At 41.8% G+C, this 21243-nt stretch overlaps 1 protein-coding gene across 4 annotated transcripts in view; it reads left to right on the top strand.

Moving 5' to 3' along the window:
- Nucleotides 1-20677, top strand: part of RASGEF1A (RasGEF domain family member 1A) — a 315309-nt gene extending 294632 nt beyond the window's left edge. For all 4 annotated transcript variants that reach the window (XM_075841731.1, XM_075841732.1, XM_075841733.1 and 1 more), the window contains 10 exons: nt 2306-2443; nt 5156-5377; nt 5505-5579; nt 5851-5943; nt 11770-11872; nt 14752-14831; nt 15985-16176; nt 16963-17086; nt 17303-17375; nt 18099-20677. In XM_075841731.1, the coding sequence (XP_075697846.1) occupies nt 2306-2443; nt 5156-5377; nt 5505-5579; nt 5851-5943; nt 11770-11872; nt 14752-14831; nt 15985-16176; nt 16963-17086; nt 17303-17375; nt 18099-18123 (1125 nt within the window). In that variant the 3' untranslated portion in view covers nt 18124-20677. The remainder of the gene's footprint in view (nt 1-2305; nt 2444-5155; nt 5378-5504; nt 5580-5850; nt 5944-11769; nt 11873-14751; nt 14832-15984; nt 16177-16962; nt 17087-17302; nt 17376-18098) is intronic.
- The last annotated feature ends 566 nt before the right edge of the window (nt 20678-21243 follow it).

Below are 21243 nucleotides of genomic sequence, written 5' to 3'. Positions count from 1 at the left end.
AGTCATTTCCTTTAATTATGAGAGGATGTAAATTTCAGGTATGTTGCCTAAAGGGGCCCAAACTGTGTTTTTTCACAGGGACCCTCCGTTTTCTGTAGAAAGCAATTGCCAAAATACTGTACAGGGAGTGAATGAGAACGCTGCTGTATCCCTGTGATTCATCTCAGACAGCCACGTCATATTCCCCTAGCAACTGTTGAAGCAGCAGCCCACTCTCGTTCACACGCTCTTTATTGCTGTCCTTTTACACAGCTCATAAAGAACAGTATAATGACATTTCTTGGGAGTTTCCAGCCTGTAGAAGTGAAAGGTGACCGTGGATTTCCCATACGCCCCTGTGATTGTTTTGGATTCTGTGCTATATGTGACGTATAGGGTGTAGGAGAGATGAGGAGGTGCCCAATGAGAAGTCGCCTGCTTACGTAGTGTGACAAGTGTCGTTCCACAGGAAACAGCGTAAATATTATAATCGTGAAGCAGCCTACACACCACTTCCTCCATTCTGCCTTATCTGTATTTATAGTGCTGTGCAAACTACAGGGTTTTACATCAATTCTCTACTTATCTATTTGCTGCATTATTGGAGGGAAACTCTGTAGAAAACCGATTCCTTAAATAATCAATTCTACAATCACCTGGCACAAAACACCACCATTAGTCGGCGACAAAGCTTGACCGCAATGCTCCTGTCATTCATTATAGAAGAGGTTGACTAGTGATGCATATTGATATGCACCCCCACCACTACGGTCACAGGGGTAACATGGCCACCGGTCTCCAGCGCTGGGGTGTGAATTGTAATGTAATAAAATATTCTCTTTGATGGCACCACTCCTGCTTCTTGGGTTGCGTGTTGTGTATTTAATGACTTTGCTATTACTGCCATGTACAGAGAATGCTTTCACATCAGACCCTGTCCCCGAGGACCTTCAGTCTGAATTCCCTATTTCATGCATACACTAGGGCTAATTTCATAGGAAGCCTATTAACCAATCTGTATATTTTTTTGAATGTGCACATACTCCATGTACATGTAATCCTTGCCAGATTAATCTCAGGGCCCCAATCTTTTTGGTTCCTTTTTCTATACGGGCAGGTAAAAAAAATTACTTAGGGTCTTTTGTCTTACTCTGGTTTAACAGGTAGGATTATAGGTCTCAAGGGACTTTTAGACTCGTTAGAATAATTGTTAGATTGAGCAAAAGTGGTTAATCAGCCTATCCTTTGTATATCGATGATTGCGTCGTTTTGAATGAGTGAAATATTATAGTTTCGTCGTCACTAAATGTGCAAGTTTAAACCGGTATCATTCATCGTTCAACGCCAAAGCACTAGGCGTTTGATTTTTCAGAGCGGTGTGTCCCATAACTGTTGTACATCCCACCAAATGCAGTAAACTGGTGGTGATGATGATGTAGATATGAACGCTAAAGGGGGTTTTACACTGGGCAATTATCGGGCAGACAAGTGTTCATAGAACGCTCGTTGATGATAATTGCCCTGTGTAAACAGGGCAGCGATCAGCAGATGAATGAGCAAACGCTTGTTCATCTGCTCATCGTAGTGTTTTAAAAAAAGTTAAATATTATAGTTGTCAGCAGCACATCCCCCTGTGTATACAGGGAGAGCGCTGCCGACATGATGATAATGTGTGGGGACGAGCCATCGGAGTAACGAACACTTGTCCCCATCCATAGCTCATTGTGACAGGAGCAGACGGGCGGTGCAATAGGGCCTTTAGTGACATATATGACACTTACATAGAGACCAGTGACTTACATACAATATTCTTATCTCTGAAGAGCCCAGCGTTCCTATAGTTAATAACATAGATCTGAAATCAATGCTTTAGAACTTACAAAGACCTATTATGTTATTTACCATTATACACATTAAAATTATGAAATGTAAAGCATCTTGTAACATAGTAATCCCAATTTCCGGCATTGGCCTGGGTTTACCCATCAGCTAAACAAATCACGTTTATGTTCACTATTGCGTTGTAAACTATACTATTTCCCTTGAACAAAACCAAGAATGACTAACAGTTGTTGGTGAAATACTGTAACCCCAAAAAGTGATAGACCCCATTTGCCATTGGGGTTATCTACGTTGAACCTCATCGCCCTGTTTTAGCTGGGCCTCATTATAACCTGGTCCTATCGGGGATCCTCCTCTGGGTCAGTCCAATCCACTACTTTCCCTATGCTTCACAAATAAAGACAGTAATGACAAGTCGAAACATGCAATACAATGCATGTCACATATATGTCGCATATATCTACATGTGATTTATCGTTTACAGGCTAAACTGAAGTCCTTTGCTGCTAAGATCATCCAGCTGCTGAGGGAATGGACTGAGACATTTCCTTTCGACTTCCAGGATGAAAGGGCCAGGAAAGAGCTGAAGGAGATTGCACAAAGGATCACACAATGTGATGAGGTGAGAAGTGCAAGTTGATAAGACAAGTATTATTTTAGGAAGTTCTCCCACATGATAATTTTGCAATGATTTTCTCATTTTCTTACATGGTTTGTTAAAAGAATCACTGAGAGGGTTAATCCACTTGATTGTTTGTAATGGCAATAATCTAAAACCGAAAAGATGGCAGCGGCGGGTTAGCTGCTCTATAAATTGGAGAAATGAAGGCACTGCACGGTCTCATATGAAGAAAGACAGATAATTTCACGCAATTAGTCTCCATTTCATTTATCATTCGCTCTTCCTGCTGCCTGGATGAGCCAAGCAATAAAAAAAGGGGCTTTTGTTATTGGTTTCAGAGCTCATACAGGCAAAGTGCTGTCTCTGGACATCATCATTGTACCATCTGCCCCTTTAAGTGCTCCAGCCGCGAAGCATAATGCACACAGGCTACTCCTAAACAATACAGTCATTTGTATTCAGAAGCTCATTGCCTCATTTCACCAAACAATATGCTTGTGGGGCATTTTGTATATTTATCCGTGACCTTGCTATGTAACAGTATTCATAGGCAGAGCTCTAAAAATGAGGCTTCTCGAACGTTTTGGATCGACTAGTCTACCATATACCCATTTGTAGAAATGATGCTTCTTAGTGTTCCCCTCAGGACATAGATTTGGTGACTATTATATTGTAGTGTTTGGGGACTCAAGACAAGTATCAAGATTGTTGGTCTCGCTGATTTTAGGCGGAAGGTGATCATTGTTTCTCAGTGTGTTCAGAAACTATATTAACAGCCATATTACTACTATTCAAACAGGAAAAAACTCAATAGCGCTACTTCATCAAGATAAGGGGTCATCAAGCTCGTTAGTAGTAATTCAGCTTTTATAAGGTTACGCATTTCGACACCGGACTTCATCAGACCATATACATAAAAAAACAAACACTAAGTTGTTAATAAACACACAAAAACTGCCAAAAAGACACAAAATGACGTCATGAGTGGCTGTTGCAACAGCCAATTAAAAGAGCATAAAACTAATGTATTTAAAAAAAGCCGTACAAGCAGTGATTTGAAGCAGTTGATCAAATACACATTCTATACATAGAAATATAGTGATGTACATTAAAAGATGTTACATAAATCAATAATTATAATGAGTTAATGTAGTTTAAAAATAAAATAAAAAATTGGCTGTATCTGGAGGGGAATGTGTGCAACGCTATTGCGCGCCAATTGAAAAAAATAAAGTAAAATTACTACAGTATATTCAGTACAGATTATATGATGTATAAAGTCACATACAGAACTATTAGTAATATAGGGTGTGCTTTATAAGAGCTGGGGGAGGGGGAGCTACTTAGAAGATAATTATAGGTTACATAAAAATTATTTTTCACCCACTACCACCAGGTATTGCTGGTTTAATAGGTGAAATGCTGGTGACAGGTTCCCTTTAAGGGTCTAATGGAAGTCCTACAGTTTCTCTATCAGGCGTTTTTCAGGTTTGGACTTTCCTAGCCCACATATTTCTTGAAAATGCATAGTAATGCAGTTGCTATAGTTAAATTAACTGATTTAGGGCCGGGCTATTTTGAGCAATTAGGATCAGACACCATTTAGCCATTTTTAGAAGGCGTTAGTTTTATTTGTTGGGCTAGCAACATGGTTTTTGTAATGTTTTAGATAATGCAGGTTTCTTTTTTTCTCATTCTTGCTATTTTAGAATTTCTAGGCTTAAAGTTTTAAAATAATAGTAAAAAAATATGCTTTTTTACGTTTTAGCTATTTTTTTTTCTGGTAATAATATCGTTTTACCCAAAAATAGACCTTTTATTTGTGATCACCATTGTCTACCGTAAATTTTGATATATTACATGTCTATTTTAGGGTATTTGGGTAAGGGCAAGCATTACGACAATGATTGTCGGGGGAATGTTTTTTTGGGCTGGATATTTTATGTGTATTTATTTTGTTTTGTTGACCCAGCAGCAGCCTGCCACTAACGCAATCCTGACGATCATGTGACCAGTCACATCATAACCGGGACCAATAGAGGCAGCGGCGCTGCCTCTATTCTTTGCACAGTGCTCATTGAGCGCTGTGTAGAAGTGATCAGAGAAGATAGAATCTATCTTCTCTTTAGGGTCCCCGGCAGTCACTGACTGCCGGGCACCCAGCATTCAACTGCCCGATCACTCGGGCAGCCAGCTAAAACCTGCGCCGTATATCTGCTATGGTGCAGGTTTTAAGGACCCCGACCGCCGGACGTTTATATACAGCCGGCAGTTGTGAACCAGTTAAAGAAGAGAATAAAGTAATTATATAACTAGACGTCCACTGGTGACACCCATGTTTATTTTTTTGGAGGATTTGTTTTATTTCTCATGATGAAATGTTTGGTACAACCAGAGGAATAAATTGAAATCTCATGGGCCTCAATGCAAAATCTGTCATATTGCCCCCGCCTACCATGTGCAATTTATAATACTGGTGTCTGCTTATGTGGCAAGGGGGCCTTTAGGTCCCACTCAGACACGAGGGCCTTGGTGTACTGCTACCGCTACACCGCTAGTTTCTCATTATGATAGGATAACTGTAATACAATTCTATAATAATCTGGAGCAGTACTCATTCTACATGTTTCGAAATATACAGTCAATAGTTTCATCATAATTTAGCTCATTCTACATTTTTATATACTTATTTGTTTTTTATGTTCTTTTTAGGAGAATGGGACACTCAAGAAAAGTATCAGTCAGATGACCCAGAATGTGCTGCTAGCTCTTTCCACCCGGGGGCAGTACCAAGAAATTAGAGAGAAGATCCGACAGCCCGTAACTGACAAAGGGACAATCCTCAAAGCCAAGCCTCAATCTGCGCAAAAGGATATCTTGAGTGTATGTGGAGACCCACTAATCTTGGCTCAACAGCTCACAACAATCGAACTAGTGAGTATCTATCTGCTAGATAAGTCAACCTATAACCACTTGTGTTTTCAACCATATAATCTAAGAACAAAGATAGAAATAAAAATGAATATCTTGATACTTATGATATTTATTTTTTTTGTGACAGGAGCGTCTAGGAAACATTTACCCTGAAGATCTAATGCAGATAATCAGTCACATGGACTCTCTGGATAACCATAAGGTAGGTAACTGATGGATAACCCAAACTATATAGACTTATGATACTATCATACACCAATCATTGCACAATACATTCTATTCAGATTAATTTAAAACAATAATATACCATGCAGCCTACTATATTGATTTCCAACATACATGGACTCAACGTTGACTGAAGCTGCCAACTAATTCTAAATTTGAAGCTATATCATCAGAAACACTACCTCCTTAAAACATTCCCCATGTTTTCTTCCTGCTTACAATATTTTGTGTTTTCTATAATTCCTCAGTGCCGAAGTGATGTCACCAAGACCTATAACCTAGAGGCCTATGATAACTGGTTCAACTGCCTCAGTATGCTGGTGGCTACAGAGATATGCAAGGTGAGTGCTGTGAAAGAATGTCGGTTTAACATGATATGACTATTTAAGATTTGTTTCACTCTTTGCGGGTTTCATTGACTTCTTTTATTTTTGCGTAATCAATGGCCAGGTTGTCCCTGTATGTTTAGGCCAAAAGCAGAAAGCAAAATGCTGAAAGAATCCCATGTTTGCATCACGGAACCTAGAGACAGCTCTAACTATTGATGTTAATGTGTGCGAGTCTACCTTTAGAAAGAGGCTTCTGTGCTCTGGACAGACAAAGCAAAGATAGAGTTGTTTGACCACATAATGTCAGACCATTGATCAGAAGATCCATGCTCAGCAAAAAGAGGATCTTGCAACGTGACAATGGCCCTAAACGTACCAGTAAATCCACCAAGAAATAGCTTATAAAAACAAAAGGACTGAATGGTCCTTGAATGGCCAAGTCAAAGTCCAGATCTAAATCAATATCTAGATCATATAGAGTTATTTGTGATGGAATTTTTTATATATATTGTAATCTAGTCAGTTTGTCATAGTTATTTTGATCAATTACACCCCCTTTTCTTTATATACTGTTTGATTGAAATTATTGAGATGTCAACATTTTACATACTTATTTTTTTGCATGTCTGACGGCATTACCATCCTGGAATATTTCACCCCTTCTGCATATAAATTATTGCAAAGACAGAAGTTTCCCAAAAGTCTTAAACAAATGAAAATATTGTGACCTTATGCTCTAGCTCAAAGCTTCCAGTTTCATGCTAATACAATCGGACCTCAAGTCCTGTGGTTTGAGAAAGAGCTGTGCATTTCAACTTCCTTTTCAAATATAGATGTCATCTCAGTTTAATAAGAAGCTAAAAAAGTATAATTCTTAGAAAACCTATGTGTTGGGTGCTAGTTACAGTTATTACCAATGTGTTGTGCAGTGGCGTAACTACCGCGGTAGCAGCCGTAGCGGCCGCTACGGGGCCCACGGCTTGAGGTGGCCCGTGCCTCCAGCCGACACTCCCCCCCATATGGCCGGTGGCGCCGCTAGCAGCCATTATGGCTTCTACAGCGGTAGTGCCGCTACTATGGGACCCGTGCCGCCGAGCCGCCAACAAGTATGGGCCAGGCGACACAGGCCCTCTCATGCCCGTAGGCGAGGCTAGCACTGGAGGGGGCCCTGGTGCTAGCGACAGCCAAATACTTGCATTCGCGCTGAATAGCCAGGCATGTTCCATGCCGGACCAATCAGCGCCTTACAATGACACTGATTGGCTAGCAGTGCGATGACGTCATCGCGCAGCTTCCGTGCTTGAAAGGCGCTGATTAACGGGGCAAGTCATTCTGCCCCGCCAATCATCGTAATTGAATGACGCATCATTGAACGAAGCGTCGTTCAGCTCCAGCAGACCCGCTCAAATGAGAGCAGGTCTGCATTGCCAGCGGACAGTGTGGGAACGGGGTAATGTGAGTATGTAAAGTATTTTGTTTTTTTTCTCATAAAACTGTGAGGGGCTCTAACTACAGGGAGGGTTGTCTATATGTGGGCCACTATATACAGGGGGGTCTATATGTGGGGATCTGGGGCACTAGCTACAGGGGTGGTCTGTATGTGGGGATCAATCTACAGGGGGGGTCTATATGTGGAGATGTGGGCCACTATATACAGGGGGGTCTATATTTGGGCCACTATATACAGGGGTGGTCAATATGTGGGCCACTATATAAAGGGGGTCTATATGTGGGCCACTATCTACAGGGGGGTCTATATGTGGGCCACTATATACAGGGGGATCTATATGTGGGCCACTATCTACAGGAGGGTCTATATGTGTGGATGTGGGCCACTATCTACAGGGGGGTCTATATGTGGGGATGTGGGCCACAATATACAGGGGGGTCTATATGTGGGCCAGTATCTACAGGGGGTCTATATGTGGGGATGTGGGGCACTATCTACAGGGGGGTCTATATGTGGGGCACTATATACAGGGGGAGCTATGTGAGACACTATACAGGGGTGGGCTATATATAGAGCACTATCTATAGGGGAGCTCTATTTTTAGGGCACTTTCTATAGGATGGGCTATATGTGGGACACTATATACAGGGGTGGGTTACCTGTGGGGCACTAGCTACAGGGTGGCTATATGTAGGGCACTGTCTACAGGGGTGGGCTATATGTGGGACACTATATACAGGGGGAGCTATATGTGAGACTATATACAGAGGTGGGCTATACGTGGAGCACTAGCTATAAGGGAAGCACTAGTGGTTAGCACTATTGGCTTGCAGCTCTGGAGTCCATATGTGGGCACTATTTACAGAGGGCTGTATGTGGGACTCCATCTACAGGGGCTTCTATGTAGGTCACTATCTACAGAGGCTCTATGGGGTCACTATCTACAGGGGGCTATGGGGGCACTATCTACAGGGGGCACGGTGTGTGTGTGTGTGTGTGTGTGTGTGTGAGACAGTGTGTGTGACTATTATAATCAGGGACACAGTGTATAGCGCTTTATTATATTTAGAGGTGTTGAGAATTTTAACTTCGTTTATAGGTGCAGAAATGTTTTAAAAGTGAGAAGCTGAAGATTTCTGAGCGGCAAACTGCAGAAATGGGTCATGGCCGGTAGAAATCCATCATAGATGTCTGGACCGGAGGGAGAAGAAAAGAACTAGAATCTGAGACGTCACCAGTGAGTCACTTAATGTAAATGTTTATTCTGCCTCTAATCAGCACTGTAGTCACTGTATGATCTGCAGCGAGATAATGGTTGTTAGGGATCTGCCAGGTACTACGTCTAGGTATACTCCTGGGATTAATCAATCCACACCTGAGGCCAGACCTGTTCGACTGACACCATCTCCCACCAACCAGGGTGGCAGGCTCAGGAGTGGGAGAGCCTATCGCGGCCTGGTCAGTCGGAATTAGCTCCGCCCCCTGTCCTTTATTACCTGCCGTGTTCTCTTCCTCAGTGCTTGTAATTCTTCTGGATTCCTGGCCTCACTGCTGCTTGCTCCAGCCTGCTTCTGCCGTGCTTCTGCCTTGCTGCAGTTCCGCTTAACCTGCTTTGCTTTGCCCCTGGCTTGCTTCCTTCTCCGTGCTCACTTTGGTATACTCCACTTCATCCTGGTCCTGACTACTCATTCTCTGCTCCGTTTCCTCGCGGCGTTCCGTGGCTACTGCCCCTTCCCTTGCGTGTTCCCTGTTTGTTCTCCCGTGCACTTAGACAGCGTAGGGACCGCCGCCCAGTTGTACCCCGTCGCCTAGGGCGGGTCGTTGCAAGTAGGCAGGGACAGGGCGGTGGGTAGATTAGGGCTCACTTTCCCTTCACCTCCTTCCTGCCATTACAATGGTGGTATGATTAGGATAGGATTTTTTTTTGTGAAACAGCATCTCCCAGCATATCCTCACCTTTGTTCGGGCTATGCTTGGAGCTGTAGTTTTACACCGTACAAACCTATACGGCAGGGGTTGCACTAAATTGAGCTGTATTTGTTCTGGTGTTGTATATATGTACTGATCTTGGTTCTGATGCTGTATATATGTATGAGATTGGTTTTGGTGCTGTATATATGTAATGAGTTTGGTTCTGGGGATGTATATATGTACTGAGGTTGGTTCTGGTGCTGTATATATGTATTGGCTTGGTTCTAGTGCTGTATTTATGTACTGATCTTGGTTGTGGTACGGTATGTATGTACTGATCTTGGTTCTGATGCTGTATGTAAGTACTGAACCTGGTTCTGGTGCTGTATATATGTATGAGATTGGTTTTGGTGCTGTATATATGTAATGAGTTTGGTTCTGGGGATGTATATATGTACTGAGGTTGGTTCTGGTGCAGTATTTATGTACTGAGCTTGGTTCTGGTGCTGTATATATGTCAGAGCTTGGTTCTAGTGCTGTATTTATGTACTGAGCTTGGTTGTGGTACTATATTTATGTCAGAGCTTGGTTCTAGTGCTGTATTTATGTACTGAGCTTTGTTGTGGTACTGTATAAATGTCAGAGCTTGGTTCTGGATCTGTAATTATATAGGATATATTTATAATAACAAAATTGCAGGGCAGATGGAATGTTCTCCATTCATTGTATATTTCATGGGAACCTGTCTGGTAGTTTTAACCCCTTGAACCGCCACCATGCAGTAATACATGACCTGTCAATATTTCCAAACATTCCCTTGTATGTTTTTTCAGATGCAGCAAAATCCTTAAAATCCACTTTTAAAGCCACGCACACTATATGCTAATTACTCATTAGAGGGTCATGGGGCGGTGCCGCTATCCTGAAGAGTCACATAGTCCTGCCTCCAAACCCACCTTTCCATGTTTGAGTGACATCTCCCTGGCTGATACAACATTCTCGGATGCGCCATTGTCTTGTGTCACTATACACAAGGAAGGGGGCTGTGTGGCACTATACACACGGGGGAGCTGTGTGGCACTATACACACGGGGGAGCTGTGTGGCACTATACACACACGGGGGAGCTGTGTGGCACTATACACACACAGGGGAGCAGTGTGGCACTATACACATGGGGGAACTGTATGGCACTATTTACAAAGGGGTGAGTGTGGCACAATCTACAGGGGTCTGTGTGTGGCACTATCTACTAAGGGGAAGCTGTGCTGCACTTTCTACTGTGTGTGGCACTATATACAAGGGATGGGGGCTGTGTGGCACTATATATAGTGGGAGCTGTATAGCGCTATATTCAGTGGGGGCTTTATGTCAATATCTACAGAGGGCTGTACGACACTATCTACAAGAGGGAGGTGGGGGCGCTATCTACAAATGGGGTGTGACACTGTCTATAGGCAGGGCTATATATAGCACTGTCTACAGGGGGTCTGTATGGCACATTCTACAGGGGGCACTATTTATAAGGGGGCTGCTTATGGCACCCGGGGGGGGCACCGGTCAAGAATTTGCTATGGGGCCCAGTCTTTCCTAGTTACGCCCCTGGTGTTGTGTGTCTGTATATAAACTACATTCTGTATTTATCAGCCAAAACCTGGGTTAAAACTTGCTTGCAACGATAAATATCTCACAGTCACATAAAGGTTGGCAGTGGGACACACAATAGAACACTGACATTAATCGACTTTACTTTTGCTTTCTTTGTATAAACACACAAGAAAATATATAATGGGTTGACTTAATGGACCTTATTCCGTCCTACTAGTGAGGGAGATTTCTCTCCACACTGCATGATGTGGATGATGTCATAACCATGAGTATCCTGCAGGATATATCATTTATATCTGGTTATCTCTAGATTCTCAAGATTTATTTTAAATACAATGTGTACATTATTGCAAATAATAGCCGGACAAGTGTAGATAAAATTTGTCACTGTACAGTATCATTATTCCGGACTCTTGAGATGACATATTTTATTGAAAAGTCTTCCATACACTAACACATGCAAGTTAAAAGCAACATTTCCTGTTTGCTCAGGGGCGTAGCTATAACGGGTGCAGAGGTAGCGGTCACTCCCAGGTCCTGGTGCCTGAGTGGACCAAAGAACCCCTCTGTCACATAAGGAGGCACCAGTATTATAAATAGCACATAGTAGGTGTAGATTTTGCATTAAGGCCCAGGAGCTTCAAGTAACTATACTTACAACAGTCATCAGACTTGAGTTCATACTCTCTTTACATATACATTAGTAGACACAGAAATTGGGTCGAATATATTCCTTAGAAGGCATCATTGTAGCGTTAGGGCCATTAGAAGCCTCTACTTTGGTAATATCTGGATCATTAGAATATACAATTATATCGAAGTATATGAATGTTTTCATTAACCATCTTTGATGTATTGTATCTCACATAGGTTGTAAAAAAGAAGCAAAGAACAAGAGTGATGGAGTTCTTCATAGATGTTGCCCGCGAATGTTTCAATATTGGCAATTTCAACTCTATGATGGCCATAATTTGTAAGTTGTTTGTATCATAGGATGTTTCTAAGATATATAATGAATGTTCCAGCACATGTGTACAATACTCAGTCCATACAGTTGCTATAGAGGCTCATGGATCAAAAAGGCCCAAGATAACATTGGCTTCAAGGTGGACTTTGGGGGGGGGGGGTTAAAACCAAGACACAAGCCTTTTACTCCCTTCCCGACATTTGACGTATGCCATACAATGCAGATGTATGTTACAGTCGACACTTCAAAGTAGGGTAAATGGGAAAACAATCCCCCAGGGCGGGACACACTCATAGGTCATAATTTGGAAATGCGCAAAGCTCAGAAAAAGGTCAAAACAAAGACCGCGGTAAACAGGGAAACTTGGGGAAGAGCAAACCTCCGGGAGAACCTGCAACAATTTAAGGAGGACGGGAAAGGAAACTCGTCGCCTAGCTTCGCGCCTAACTGCTGATTTCTTTCACCCCTTAAAAGCCTAGGCTATGAAAAAGGATTTTGTGACGTCCGGCCAGCTGCGCAACTTAAAGATAAATGCCAGACCCGCAGGGCAACGCTGGGAACACAAACAAGAAATGCCACGAGACAGCAAGAGGGACAGATATTCCAAGACATAAGAGAGGCGGGGATGTTCATCGGGTGCTATCACACGGTCCCCCACCACTTCCAAACATTCATTCCATGCTTTACCGTATGCCGCCCAGGTGGATGGGGCAAGGGAGGACCTCACGAGGGGGACCAGCTGAGATCCAGTATCCTCCACAAAGCATCCGGGCAACTGGCCCCTTCCGCGTCCGCTTGAGGGCAAAGCGAACAAAATACCTGCCAATTAAAGCATGAAAGAGCATCAGCTACAATATTTTGAACACCCGGAATGTGGCTCTGAACTGAATGTTGCGTTAGAGGCATCTCAACACCAGACGACTACCGGCACTGAGCAGGAAGTTAAATGGTTGAACGGCATGCAAAACAATGGGGTTATCCGACCAAAACACTACTGATGAACTAGAAACAGCTCAATTGCAACTATGATGGGGAACAATTCATATACGTAATACGTATGTAGTGTAAGGGAGAACGAACACCCGCCGTAGTTAAGGACAAACGACTTGAAAAAATGTGGCCCATAGGCATGACTACTGGCGAATACTAACCAACCCAAAAGCGTTTGGACCTGGCAGTGCTGCAATTTTTTGGCGGTTATAGTCGATGACAAAGACGAACGCAGTTTTAACACTATGTCAGCCGGTAAGCGAAAAACCATTTCCATCTAAACTACTTTGATGCGCAGGAAGGACAACACTCTCGGAAAGGGGGACGCCAAAATCAACGGCTAACCCCGAAACTAATAAAGTAAAAAATGGCAACGAACAGAGGAAGCCAGGTCGACGAAAAGAAAATCGTCCAAGTAGTTCAAAGTAGAGGAATAACCCGGTTTTTTCCCATAAAACTCACTCAAGAAATTAACTAAAGACTTCGAAGTAAAAACAAGAAATGGAACACCCCATGGGAAGGCACATGTCATAATAAAATAGCCCCCGACTTGGCAACCAAGTAGGTGGAAGTAGACTGGGTGGATGGGCAATAAATGGAAAGCAGATTCGATATCTGGTTTCACCATAAGAGCACCGTGGCCAGCCCGACAAACTAAATCAACTGCCTTATCTAAGGAAATGTACGAAACGACCGACAGGTTTTTCTTTACCTATAGCGTTGTTGACGGAACTGCCTCTAGGATAAGACAGGTGGTGGATCAAACAAAACTTCTCAGGCTATTTTTTGGGGACAACTCTGAGGGGGGGGAAACGCGCAGGTTGGGGGATGGTAAATACGAGAAGGGGTAGGATCCAATTCCTTGTTTAACTTTTCCTCGACTATAGATGGAAATTCCTTGGCCGATTTTTAAATTGCCCAAGAAAGAGGGCGAGGGGTTATAAAAAACAAAGGGGATAAAAAACCAAAATGAAAAACCCGTTCTAAGCAAGGTGGCTTCTCCTATCTTTGGGTATCGGTCTAGCCACATTAACATCTCTAGGACGCGCACCGGGGTCCTCGATCCTACCCTAATTAATGGGGCGAGCGGCGACCCGACGGTTGTAACGGATGACGGAGTGGGACCTGCCACAGGAAGAGCACTCATGTTTAAATTTGCATGAGTGAAGGAGGGATAAAATCCTCATTAACTAATTCCGACCGCTGCCGACCGCAATACCCGGGATGCGGTTTGCGCATGCGCCCCCACGTCTGGATTACTCTGAGCGGGCTCTCAACTCTGCAGATGGGGAAAGACGCACTGGCGGCCTGGAGCGACGGAACAATCGCCGTGCAGGGAGGGTGCTGGGCTGTGAGGATGCCGGCGCCACAGTCTCGTTGAGGAGAGACTGCAGCCAGGTGCCCTCGTCCTGGAGGCGGATAATCTCCTCAAGCTCTTGCCGGTTCATTGCAAAATAATAAGTTGAGTATAGCTCACTCTATAATGTATCTCACAAGTAACGGCCTAAAGAGAAAGATGGCTTTCCGCTCTTCCGTTATAAACACAGAAGGGGAGGGAGGTAAAACCGCCCATGCCCACCTCAAAACGCCCTGATAAAGAAAACCTAAGGCTGCTGTAGGCCGCAGGTATATATGGCAAATTATAAGACGTCCCCTAGCCGGCTAGCAGATACCTTAACCCATTACATGCCTCTCAGTCTCAGGCCCAGCGGCTATAAGCCTGTGGTCCTACAAGAGATATGTCCTGCGTTTCAAACTTCTACTTATTTAGATTAATAATAACATAATATTTTCAATCTGGTCTTTTTCAATTTGCTCCATCTTTTTAATAGGTGATTGCATTTCTGTTTGTATATGGCTAAAATAAAGTAAATTAATTTCATGGTGTTTTGCAGCTGGGATGAACCTCAGTCCTGTGGCACGGCTTAAGAAGACGTGGTCAAAAGTCAAAACAGCCAAGTTTGATGTCTTGGAGGTTGGTATAATAGTATGTTTAGTAATAGAAAGAATCCTTTTAGATAAACTACACTGTATTATTTTTACAGTCCTGGACGTATATGTCCAGTCTTGGTAGATTACTTGGCACTGGGACCTGTTTATGAACAGATCCTTAAAGTATACTTTCAGCAAAAAGAGAAAACTTGACTAAGCTCCTAAATCCTTTTGTGTAGTAAATGTGAGCAGTCTTTCTCTTTTATGCTTAGCGGTTTCCACTGTATACATTTCTTGACATCAGCTTCTGGCTAGCATTGACAACCATCCTACCTCACGTAGGGCTGCTTTTTCTGTCATCCAGTCACCCAGAAGGTCATCCTTCCCCTATCTTGGCTCTCCCTGGCAGTCATTTGCAGTTAAAGCAACTCTCCTACTTACATCTCTTTCACCAGTGTAAATATAACTATAATATATCTATATCCTATATACAGTATTTAGAGAGTAAAAAACATAATCCAGCCTCTGTTACTAAATGTTTATATGACGAATAGAGATGTGTCATGCAGACCAGGGCCTAGACCCTAGTTTATAGCCTATAAGTTAAAACATGAAAATAAAAAATGCTGGGAAATAAAGTTTCATTGTGACTTCAGTGAAATAGGAAGTAGCTAGCTGCTCCTACTACACAAGTTTAATAGGAATCAATATAAGTGGCATCCTTGGACATAATTATATTTAAAGAAATAATAAGGCATGGCATTTTTAACAAAACCGCAAACTTGGTATCAGCACAAAATAGCACAGAGATTTTTTTTCATTGAATTTCAATTTGGTGCCATGAAAATACATTTATGCATGAAGTAAAGCAAGAAAACAGTGACCGGTTATATTCATGGCAAATTTTTGTTTCTAGCTGAATGAACCAACTTCATTGTCTACAGCTGTAAAAATAGGACCTCTGACCTCTACAGCTTTAATGGTCATTAGGAGATGGTGAACTTTCACCCCTTCTTCAATGACATCTGTAAACCTTAAACCGATCTATAGTGCCCTCTACTGTTGATACCGGAAACATCCCTGGATGCAAAGCTATGAACACCCTTGTAAACATGTGATCTGATCTGAATAGAGCACTGTGCTCTTGTGTTTTGTGGTGAGTCCGTTTTGCTTAACTTTTTACACATTACTTGCAGCACCATATGGACCCATCGAGCAATTTCTGTAATTACCGAACAGCACTTCAAGGAGCAACGCAAAGGTCCCTGAGCGCCAACAGCAGCCGGGAGAAAATAGTTATCCCAATGTTCAACCTGTTTATCAAAGATATCTTCTTCCTTCATAAGATCCACTCCAATCGTTTACCAAATGGACACATTAATTTTAAGGTAAACCCAGGGGCCTATTGCAGATGGAAATCAGCCCTGACTAATAAGTAATCCAAAGTCAGACGCTTACACTGCTGATAGATAAACCAGGAGTAAAATAGATAGTCCAGGAACCCTAGCATAGACATTAGCTTATAACAGACACTCAGTAGAAGCACCAGCATGGTACCATTTTCAAATAGGACAGGCTCGGGGTACCAGATTATAGATGGCAACAGTCCTAACTAGTCACGGGTGCTCGACTCGGTATTTAGGACTGAAGAACTGAACTTTTTACAAACTGTGTACCACTGCTGCTTGCCTTTTTGGTGTAATAATGTAATACACTAATGCAACAGTCGTAATTCTTACAGGAACCAGCATCAGCCTAATATGTATCAAACACTGTAGAGCACTATGGACCTCCCCCCCCCCCCCCCAACCAGCTCTCCAGCTAAAGCATTTTGGGAATCTCAGGGCTATGGAGTCTTGGTAGGGTCCTTACTCCCACTACTGGTGGTTTACTAAATTACAACACACTGTGTAAGCAGCTACAGATCGCCAGGCCTGTTGGCTGATCACTTGGGTTGTCACTAAAATAAAGGGGCTAGTTTATCTTGGCTTATCAAAAATAGATAATTAAAATAAAAAAAACTCCTTTCAAATTGCAGTGTTTCTGGCACGTAGCTTTAAGGGGTATTGACCGGTTTATTTCATATACTTAGAAGATCCTGAAGTAGTTTACTAGACAGTACTGCTATATATTTCTGTTTTAATTACCATTTTTGTGTATTTTTGTTTTCACAGAAGTTTATGGAGATATCCAGACAAATTCGTGATTTCCTAACCTGGAAACAGGTAGAATGTCCCTTTGAAAAGGATAAAAAGATTCAAAGCTACCTTCTAACCTCTCCGATTTACACAGAAGAAGGTGAGTGGGCCTTTAAGCCGGACATATTACTGAACATATCTTGTACTTTACTGCCTTGGGATGGATGAGAATGGACACCAGACTGGCGACGGCGGTTTTAGACCGTATTTGATAACTGGCATTGTGCTTGTGCCAGCCTAAAATATGTCTCTATGTATCTGAAAAAGTGTGTTCTTTTTAACTGACCAGTAAACAGGTTATTTATACTATTTTCAGCTCTCTTTGTGGCGTCCTTTGAAAATGAGGGTCCAGATAATCACATGGAAAAGGACAGCTGGAAGACGCTCAGGTACAGTAATATTTTTTGCTTTTGTGCCAGCAATAAAAACGCCCAGCATGCCATACTATCCCAATATCTAGTAAATTGGTTTCTAAGCAGATAGATGGAAGGCCCTGAGTATAGACCGGTATATGGAGAATCCCTTCTACTTCCCTTCAGAAGGGACCCTTCCCCCATGGCTGCCTATTCTGCTAAACAAAGTAAAACCTCATCATTGTTTGACTCAAATACTGTGTAAAACACGACCATTATCTGTCTTATTTACTTTGCTTAATATAGTTTATTGTATCTAAAGGGTAAAAAAAACTGGAAACCATCAACAAGCATCATCTATTGTGTTGATGGTTTTCTATTAGCAGCTTGGGAATATTAATGCTCTGGATTGTGGGCTGCACGTAGATCAGTTCACTGGCTGTGTGTGTGCGCATAGACATGGTCTCAGGAGCGAGTGGCACTTCATGGGTGATCATTGTTCTTAGTGATGTTAATGGGTGTTGAAAATGAAGACATAGGACCTTTCTCCATGACACACATACATAGTCACTGGTTTTTCAGGACATTGCTTTCCTCATATATGGTGCATGGGGATAGAAAACTGGAGCAAAGAACCAGGTCATTGGCAGTGGCGTTCAACAGTATTCATGTTTCTCCATCAAGTCATTCGAGCCTTACTACGTAGCAAATTCTCCGGTAGAAGTGTTCTGACAACCTCTCTCTTTTCTCTCCACACAGGTCAACGCTTTTAAACAGAGCTTAAAAGAAGGTCGTCTGGAATTTTGCTTTTTTATGTTTGTTTTTTCTTGTATTGTGCTGACTGTTTTGGTCAGGAAGACAGTCCTCGCTGGTTGGGGGTCTGCTGATTTTTGTACATAATCTTTTACAAGACTAAGAAATACTGGTATATAAATATAATTATATAAATATATATATTTCATGCTTTAAGCACTTATAAAAGAAAGAAATCAGAAAGGGAAACATGTTTTCTTATTTTTTATTGTTTATTATAAAAAAAATAAAGAACCCTATGCCGCTGGAATGGCCACCAGAATGACCTGTCAAAGCCTTTTTCACATTAGGGTTAACTCCATATATACTACTACTATTACTACTATTATTACTAGAACACAAGGGCAGGGCCCTGCTTTCTCAAATTAGTGGGTATTTATAAATCTGTAGGTTTTTATTGGGCACTAGGAGACATTATATACTCCATTTGTCTGCCCACACAAACCATTTGTTGCTATAGCGGGGTGGTAACTATTATTGCCACAATCTAGAGCAAAATATTTTATAAATGGTTTACTAGTTTCATGACTCTTTGATATGAAGGTCAGTAAATTGATATGGAAGAATTCATAAGTGTCGAATTTAAAAAAAGACATCAATCATAGACACATTGATAACCCACACATGTGAAGGTGCCTTTAAAGTGATACTTACACTTAACTGATAAAACCATTCTCTACACGTTTTCTCTGGCTTAAAAATGAACAGATATGTGTTTATATAACTACTGATTTAAAAATAGCAAAATATCCATCCCCATTGTCACACTTGCAGAAGTCCAGAAAACTGAGATATAGGGTGCTGTTTGTCAGGATCCTCATAATTGAGAATTGTTGGCTTCAGTGATCTATAGCCTCTAGCAAAAGTTATGAGGAAAGATTAAAAGAATTAAACCTATTTAGACTTGAAAAGAGACGACTAAGGGGGGACATGACTAACTTATATAAATATATGAATGACACATACAAAAAATATGGTTAATCCTGTTCTATGTAAAACCCCCTCAAAAAAGGGGGCGCTCCCTCCATCTGGAGAAAAAAAGGTTCAACCTGCAGAGACAACAAGTCTTCTTTACTGTGAGAACTGTGAATCTATGGAATAGTCACCGCAGGAACTGGTCACAGCAGGGTCAGTAGATGGCTTTAAAAAGGGCTTAGATAATTTCATAGAATGAAAAAATATAAGCTCCTATGTGTAGAAATGTTTCCCTTCCCTTTTCCCATTCCTTGGTTGAACTTGATGGACATGTGTCTTTTTTCAACTGTACATACTATGTAACTATGTAACACGGATGGCATACGGACAGCACATAGATAACATCCGTGTGCCGTCCGTGGTTTTCATGTCGCCATAGACTTAAATGACTGAGACCGAGATGAAAACACAGACAGGAATAGGACCTGCTCTGATTTTTGCGGCTCGGTCCCATGGCCCCCACACAAATCTGTGAAAAACACGGTAGTGTTCATCGGGTCATAGAAATGAATGAGTCAGTGTGCTATCCGTAAAAAAAACTGATAGCACACAGACAAAAACAATGGTCGTGTGCATGTAAACCTCCTATTTTGTTAGTCTGGGGGAAAAAAATCAACCATGACATCACAGGACCCCATCAAAAAAAAACTATATCATCTTTCGGCACATAAGTGAGTGTGACATTGGCATAGTATGATATTGGGCTGAACTACAGTCACATCTGAATTTCCAGGTTAAGAATTCTCCTATTTGAAATGGTCCTCCTTATGATTTCACACTACTGCCTATACTCTATAAAGTGATGTAAAGTGGCACGAAAAGTAGCCTCAAGCTGAATCAAGCCAACAAAAATGGGCGTTTTCATTTTTTTTTTCGTTTGGGATCATTTCTTGTAATATCCAAATTTTGCATCTTCTGGAGATTAACATTGCATTGGTTTGCAAGTCAAGGGAAAGCAACATTTGTTACATTTTGATTTAGTTTGCGTTATTTATTTTTAAGTGTCCCTTTTATTCCCCCCCCCCCCCCGCCCGTCAATAATCATTGAGACATAATCTGGCAAATCCCACCTTGTTTCAGTGCTCTGTGTTCGGGCTGAGACTTTCATACAACAGACATTGGGCATCATTGTGATTGAAGTATTAGTATCTGCCTATAGCTGCTTTTCTAGAACTAGTAGGTACTGTATCTGACCATACAATGTAATCCATACTACATTAATTGACCGGACTACGGAAAACCGCACATCCTAAAACAAAGTCCATCTCATGCAACAAGACGAATGGACAAATCTTGTGTGTTGTGTATTTAACTAGGGCTTCTGTAATGCAGGATGGATGGTTTCAAAGTCTCCATCATAGCGGAATACTCCGCCTTATATTTCTTAGTACTGAAGCATTTTCTCATGCACACCTTCATACTCTGTATTATTTGGTAATTTTGTTCTGCTCCCACCAGCTTATTCAATCAAATCTGTACCGTGAAGCAGGGTATTCTGTGTTTGACCTAATGTGCTTGCATAAATAAATACAGAAATGCTTCAAAGTGAACCTGGAGTCTTGGGTTTTCATTCTCTAGTAGTTGAAGTAACTTTTCTATTTCACAAATAACCATTCCACAATATGCTCTATATACTATGTTTACCTTGGCTTTTTTTTTTTTTTTCAATCTGCATGCCTAAAAGGAAAACTTCAGTCGTATATCAAATATCACCTATCACATACTGTTTGTATATGCTATAGCATTGCCTCTTATGAAGAATTGAGGCACTATAGGGTGGCACATGGAGACAAGAGACCATGTAACGACATACAGGCTCCATGCATATGGCAATGCTGTGTACATTAAGCTTTTAGGGTATGTTCACACGCTTAACAAAAACGGCTACAAAAACGGCTGAAAATACGGAGCGGTTTTCAAGGGAAAACAGCCTTTGATTTTCAGCCGTTTTTTAACACCTTTAGGACACGGCCAATTTTGGCCTTGAGGACAGAACAATTTTTTTTAGATTTCCCTCTTTGCATCCCTAGGCTCATAACTCTTTTATTTTTTGTACGATGTAGTTGTATTAGACTTTGTTTTTTGCGGGACGAGTTGTACTTTATGTAGGTACCAT

This window comes from Rhinoderma darwinii, chromosome 11, assembly GCF_050947455.1.
Source record: "Rhinoderma darwinii isolate aRhiDar2 chromosome 11, aRhiDar2.hap1, whole genome shotgun sequence".
NCBI lineage: Eukaryota > Metazoa > Chordata > Amphibia > Anura > Rhinodermatidae > Rhinoderma > Rhinoderma darwinii.
The sequence above is the reverse complement of the archived record's forward strand: the minus strand, read 5'-3'. Positions and strand labels throughout refer to the sequence as shown.